Source organism: Dermacentor silvarum, unplaced genomic scaffold (assembly GCF_013339745.2).
Source record: "Dermacentor silvarum isolate Dsil-2018 unplaced genomic scaffold, BIME_Dsil_1.4 Seq12015, whole genome shotgun sequence".
NCBI classification, from domain to species: Eukaryota; Metazoa; Arthropoda; class Arachnida; order Ixodida; family Ixodidae; genus Dermacentor; species Dermacentor silvarum.
The window spans coordinates 11,342-18,160 of NW_023605651.1; the positions used below are offsets into that span (position 1 = coordinate 11,342).

A 6,819-nucleotide genomic window follows, 5' to 3' on the forward strand; every position below is an offset into this window, starting at 1 on the left:
CTGTCGAACTTGGTAGCGTCCTTTTTCTGATGTCATGCAGCGTCGTTCTTGGGAGAGGATCATTCCATGCTCCGGGCTCGAGGTATCGCTTGCGGTTTCTTTTGGTCGTATTCATTGTGTCGGTCAATAATTCATGGCTCACAAAAGGCAAACAATGCTTGCAATTGGCACTATATGACGAAAAAACAATGATACAAAGAAACAGTTGGTGACTGGAACATCAACAAAGGCAAAGCGTGACTTGCGCACTTGGCTTATTCCTTGGCTTGCCCAGGTTTTGACGTATTTTGCGAGCCAAAATACGTCATTGCCGCGATGTTGCCATACATAGAATATTAGTGAACATTGCGCGCGCGTGTGCACGCACACTCACACACACTTATTGCGACAGCAATGACAAAAAAAAGAACTCAAGTATGCATTTATCTATAATCGTTGTGCATGTACACATCATGCCACCATCTTATAAAAATGCAAAAAAATGGCTATGTAGGCTTATATGTAGCCCGTATCGAAGCCATTCCAATCCATCCTGATTCGATAGCTGCCGCAGCTGACCGCCGCATCGCGTTACACTAGCCACTGTAACCGCATTTTGCAGCGTATCTTCGTAGGCCTGACATATGTTGCAAACACAAATAGTTACTTGTTGCCTCGGTCGTCACGTTTGCCAGAAGAATGTTCGCTCTGATTTGCTTCCTGGATGACTTCGACAAGTACACTGTGCCAGTGAAAGATATCAAAGACTTCAATCCAGCAAATGAACAGGATTTGAACAGAAATAAGGTCTATACGACACTGGTTGGAGGAAGACAATCCAGAGAACAATGGGACATATCCTTCTCAAGTTCTTCTACTAGCAAGTAAGTAATCAGGACCAGTGGCTGTGTAACACATCACTTGTATGCGCTGTGTATATAACCACGTGTATATTATTTCTCGAGCAAATTCTGCTGTAAAGCCGCGGTTGCTGGTAGAATAAATTGAAATTTTACTATCCGCTACGTCACTCTACTGTTTGCGCCCACATTTAATATAAGCATACGGTTTTAGAACATGCAAAAGTACATGTAACATTAATTTCGTGGTCAGCATCTAAAATTTCACGTGGGCCTCCCGTTTCCTTTGCATATTTTTATGGCAAACATTTTTGTTTGCAATATATTCCATTGTCGCGAGCGGCAAACTGACAGCAAGAAATTGTTCCGGCGAATTTTTTCAAAACTCCGGTCATCAACAGATCACGAAAAAAATCCAGTGCTCGAAAAAGTGTACTTTGCCGTTTCATGGTGTCACTTTGCGTTGGCTACAGCACTGCATATATAATCAAAATGATTCGCTTTTATTTTCTTAAATATTAAAAAAGCGTCAATAATTTACACTAATTTCATGTTCTGTGATATTGCTTATTTGTCTTTGCAAGCTTGTTCAGGAAGGGCTTTAACCAGCAGCTCTTGAGCACATCCACATTGTTGAAGCAATTAACTTTTTTTTTAGTGTACACGAAATCCTTCTTTTTTATTTCAGCAAATTCACTCCCATTATACCCGCATTCGTAAGATATATTCCATGTGCCGCTCCTTTGCTTTTCAACCATAACATTATTGAAATACTTCCACTTTTGCAGAGAGGCTTTCTTTTGACACATGTGCCTCATATTATGCATTCAAATGATAGCGAAAGGAATCTGAAGCTTGAAATGAGCACTTCAAGAGCTTCTCACTCATATAATTTAAATGTATGATGGAAGCTGAGCTGACAAGTGCAGCTTATCTTTGGCAATACTGGTATAAACATTTTTTTAAGAAATACAGATTATAGGCTTGCTAGTTAAAGGGTTAATTGGGCATTTGTGCTGAAATCCATGTACACTTATAAACACATTTTGTGTGCAAAACAGTTAAGTATTGAACATGTGAAATTTTTTAAGGTACCTAGTTTTTAGGTTTGTGCGAGTATTTTAACTGTTTCCACTACATAATACATAAGTTCCAAAGAAGAACTTGACAAGAAAAAAGGAAACAAAAGACTGTGTAGACCAATCATCCATCCATCTGACGTTAAAGTAGATGGTGCAAGTGAAGCAGACCCACCTGCATCACAAAAACAGGCCTTCAAACAGGTACATTGCATGAAATTTTTGAAACATTACAACTTAATGATGCATTGTGGTTTCAACACCTTTTTACAGGGCAACAAGAAAGCCAGGCAGATTGAAGCAGACTCAAAGAGAACTGCCTATAAAAATATATTAAACGAGCACTTAACTAGTGTTTCAAGTCAAAATGAAGGTGCCCGTGCTATTCAGGTATGTGGCATTAAAATATCTGTCTTCATATTGCGATCATCATATGTTTTAATTATTACTGTATGGATGTGTTTGCAGGTCGCCAGAAAAAAACGGAAGCAGCCGGAGAGTGAGTCAGGCAGTGGCACTGATGATGATGTCTCCCTTAAAGAATTGAAGCATGCCAAGACTGACGCACGTTACTGGCGCTGCCGGTATGAAGGCTTCTGCAAAAGAAAACACCGAGCTGCAGGGCATCAATGAATAACAGCATTGATGTGAAACTTTGAACAAGTCAGTGGTGCTAGTTGTATCATTGATTTGCAGAATTTTATGACATTTTCGTAATAGGATTCAAACTAAATGATGTTTTGTATGTCTTTAGTTGTAGAAATGCTGGAGTCACGCAAAGTAGAGCTTCCTAAAGTGCAGGAGTCTCGTACAGGTTAAGTGCATTACACTGCATGAAATATTCCACCTTGTTTTTTTTTTTTTTTTTCTGTAAAGGGACCCTGAAAATATCTTCACACATTCAAGGCGCAGTTTAAGTGCTTGAGTTAACCGTGTAATCTTTACATGCACAAATTCACACTCATATGCAGATTTTTGCCAAATCCCGCTTTCATGACGTGTATGAAAGTGACATCACTTAAGAAAGCATTCTCATTGCTTTTTATTTATGTCATCGAAAAGGTCTTTAATACGACACCGTGCTTAAATTTCCAAGTAATGAAATGTTTAGTTAGTGAATGATTTCCCAAGCGATGTCACGCAAAGCGGGACTTGGAAAAATCTGCATAGCGCAAGGGCACTGCAATGCCAGCGGTGGTGATTTCTCCACATGTGAATTTGTGCATGTAAAAATTACATAGTTAACACAGGACTTAAACTGTGCTCTGAATATCCCGAGGACTTCTGCGTTTTTAGTGTGTCTGTAAAAATTGTTTCAGGGTCCCATTATTCAAATACTTTTCTTAATTTTTTTTCTTTCTAGGCTTTTCTTAATTCACTTTGATTAGTATTAAATATTATATGGGCTTGTGGCAGACAACAGTGTCACATTATTTTTTCACGTATTCGACCTGTTATCCTAGTAAAAGTGCATGTCTGTCATCAATTGTGTTCGTAAATGTCACCTGCCAAAAGTGATTTTATGTGTATAAATTAAACGAACATGTAAAAGAAACTTTAACTAGTTTATCGAAGCCAACATTTTTGGTTCATGTTAGTTTTGCTTCTGTGCTGTTCTACCGTCCAATTCTCATTAGGCATTTGAAATAAGTGTTGGATAGCTACATGTCTGTCTCTTACCTCATGTCATGTTCATGTGAGGACAATGTATAAAAACACAATCTTTCTTTTCAGTGTTCAAATAATGGCCCCTTGCAGTGATGCCTTTAAATATCGTGTTTTACTGCACTATGGCAAGCATACATGAAGCCATAGCCAGTGTTTTATTTCAAGGCATGCTCTCAGTTTAATTGCCTGTAACATGTTTCTCAATGGTAGGTGGTAGTTCTCGAGATGAAAATTATCTTGAGGAGTATGCTGGACTTTGAAGTACCACCTTCCTTGGCCCAAGAAAGCCCCCCAAGCCCAATTCCAAGCACTATGACTGGTGACCTGACGAGGCAGCCTGCTGAAGAGCCACTGGCCGCAGGTAAAAGCCAAATTAGCTATTTATGCGAGACCTGCCGTGGTGGCTCAGCAACTATGGTGTTCCGATAACAAACTTGCTGGATGCCAGGCTTCGTCAGCTGTTTCCTGATGTAGGTGGAATACAAAAATGCTGATTTACATGTGTTCAAAATTATCCAGAGCTCTCCACTACACTGTTTCTCAGCGCATGTTTTACTTTGAGAATTTAATGTCCAATGAGTCGGTAGGCTTTATATGCCACTAAATCTCTGTTAAAATATTGACAAATATATGATGTCTGTTTTTGCTTTTCTTTGGCAGCTCACTTACAGGCTGCCACCCAGAAGGCCTTCACCAATATTGGCAGTGGTAGGGTAAGTATGTTGTGCACTCATTTGGCATTTTGTTTCAAATTGTTTTTCCTTTTGCAGTACCATGTGACGAATGGCTTTTGTATAGGCAGCCAGCAAGCAGAAAAAATCATGGCGCAAACGAAGCCATCCTTAGTGGCAAAAGACATGGCTCAAGCCATATGGGGCCGTGAGGTCCTTTCAAACAGAACATACGGTGGTAAATTAGCGCCAAAGGACTACAAAAGCCCAGGTGCCACTGTGAGGAAACAGCTGAGCCCTGAAAAGGTGGCTTTGATCGTTGGTAAGTATAGTCTCGCCGCATTGAAGTACGAATATGAGCTTATGCCTAATTTATTAATTTCGGCTTTCTTTGTAGATGCGGTGACACATTGGGGCTCGCAAAACAACACTTCTGGGAAAGCCACCATCGACAACATGTCGACAATCCTTTCGCAGAAGATCCCAAGATGTGAGGAAAAGCCGCCCAATAGCTGGCTGGCTGGTCTGCCAGCTCCAGCTTTGTTCGAATGGAGTTTTGGCGTCCTATTGGCAACGGAAGCAAATTGTCTGTTGGGGACACTCTTGTACTGGCTATGGACTTCGCTGTAAAGCATGGCCTGGCATGGACTGCTATTGAAGATCTTTTAAAGTACCGAAACAATCTCTTGGGAACTGATGTACTTCCGGACAGCAAGTACCTCTTCAGGAAATTCTCTAGAACTTCACCAGAAGAGATGAATTTCTTCTGTTGTCCAGTTTGCCATCGTCTGTTGGCAAAGACAGGTGGGAGCTTAGAAGAGCGTAATGGAATGTCTGGGATGTGTTGTGGAAAGCGCCACACTGGTCGCCAGTTGTCACAAAAAGGCTACTATTTTGTGAGCTTGCCACTGAAGAAGCAGTTTGCTTCAGTACTTGCAGTGGACACCTTGAGGCAGGAGCTTTACAAGTTTGCGAGTGGCTGGAAAGATGCAGAAAACAAGAACAGCGATGTGACAGATATCACTGATGGCGCCTTCTATAAGCAACAGCGAAAGAAGCTTGGCTGCTGAAAACACGACCTGACAGTGACTGTGAATGCGGACGGAAGTCCTGTATTTAAATCGTCTAATTATTCAATCTGGCCTGTGCACTTGACCATCAATGAGCTCTGCCACCACACATTCACTGGAGCAACATTATTTGTGCTTTGTTGTGGTACGGCACAAAGCATCCAGATATGACACTGCTTCTTCAGGCGTTCATGTTTGGAGAAAATTATCAGCTACAAGCTGACAGTCACGGTGATATTTAGTATTTTCGTGTGTGTGGAAGATTGCGAGCGCGTGCTTCCATTTCTGGAACGGCTTGAACACGAGTGCTCTCCAGTGTGCGCATGTTGGCCCAAGTTTGAAGGAAAATTAAACCCATAAAGCTCCAGAATTTTGAAAATCTAAAGCACGCCTTTGGAAATGTCAGCGAACCTTTCGAGTCAAGAGTTTGAGAACTTTTTACCCATAAAGTTTTGGAATTTAAATCCATGCACCCCGTAGATTCCGCGACCGCTGTGAGATGCTGCGACGCGCCCGCTCGCTATCGAAAAGCCCTTGAAACTTTGTGCTCGCATGGGGCTCCTCGCGTTGCGACTCCAGGTGCATGGGCATTGCCACGAAATCCAGCCCGAGTTTGCAGGTTCCGAAATGTCTTTTCGAGCATGAAAAAGACAGTGTAGATAAAATACAGAATGATTCCCGGCGCCGGTGGTTGTTTTGGTCGGCGGTGCATGACAGCACGAAGAAATTTCAGGGGGGGGGGGGGGGGGGCTCAAGCCCCATCAGCCCCCTCCCCTGGCTACGCCCCTGCCTGAGCTAGGTGCCGATCAGCTACGCTGTTTCTTTAACCTTGCGCCACTTGTGCAAGCTACGCTAATTTTTATTTAGTCACGTGCATACACACATACCTTGCAAGAACCTTGCATGAAAATGCATTCTTAGGCAAGGTTCCTGGAGCAGCGTCGGGGATCCAGTTTCGAAGTAAAGGCAGCGAGGAAACGTGCCAAGCTGCTGTAGGTGGAATTGGTTTCCACGTAGGCCCAAATCATTTGCCTAGATTATGTCCCTTCTGACAGTTTAATTCTTAGTTGTATATAGGGGCATACAGTTGTTTTTTACTTCGTTTTCTCTAATAAAGCATTCACTGGTTTACAAGAAAGTTGTGCTGATATTTTTGTGGATAACAAATTTGGTCTCGCTAGTCGGCGTATAACTGCCCCAGACCAAAGTGTTAAGCAAGTAAAAGCAGTGAGAAAACGTGCCAAGCTGCTGTATGGGAAAAGTAGACTGCATGAAAGGACTAGGCGGTAAGAAGAAAAACAAACGACACTTAAAAAGGCAGCTTCTGCACTTCGTCATATGCATTTCTTCCTATCGTGCAGTTTACCCTTCTTTCAGTATGAACCAACTAGCCCGATATATCTTATTGCAGTTGGTGGATACCTCTTTCGCATGGCATCACTAATGCGGACTATAGGGAGAACGCCAGCGAGCGTGAAACACGCGCAAGCTG

At 42.1% G+C, this 6,819-nt stretch overlaps 1 protein-coding gene across 2 annotated transcripts; it reads left to right on the plus strand.

Moving 5' to 3' along the window:
* Window positions 1–668: 668 nt before the first annotated feature.
* LOC119434529 (uncharacterized) lies at window positions 669–5,539 on the plus strand. 2 transcript variants are annotated; one of them, XM_049659518.1, is made up of 6 exons: window positions 1,111–2,122; window positions 2,192–2,308; window positions 2,387–3,947; window positions 4,247–4,299; window positions 4,357–4,579; window positions 4,655–5,539. In XM_049659518.1, the coding sequence occupies exons 3-6, from the start codon at window positions 3,812–3,814 to the stop codon at window positions 4,885–4,887; spliced, it is 645 nt and encodes a 214-aa protein (XP_049515475.1). In that variant the 5' UTR covers window positions 1,111–2,122; window positions 2,192–2,308; window positions 2,387–3,811; the 3' UTR covers window positions 4,888–5,539. The 2 variants fall into 2 exon arrangements, 1 of the variants encoding a protein (XP_049515475.1); XR_007464565.1 differs by lacking the exons at window positions 1,111–2,122; window positions 4,655–5,539 and adding an exon at window positions 669–863 and having other exon boundaries at window positions 2,387–4,499.
* Window positions 5,540–6,819: the final 1,280 nt, after the last annotated feature.

Coding starts and splice junctions, on each gene's coding strand:
- LOC119434529 (XM_049659518.1), top strand. CDS start 3,812: ATGAAAATTATCTTGAGGAGTATGCTGGACTTTGAAGTACCACCTTCC. Junction 3,948..4,246: donor TGAAGAGCCACTGGCCGCAG/GTAAAAGCCAAA, acceptor TTTCTTTGGCAG/CTCACTTACAGGCTGCCACC. Junction 4,300..4,356: donor CCAATATTGGCAGTGGTAGG/GTAAGTATGTTG, acceptor TTCCTTTTGCAG/TACCATGTGACGAATGGCTT.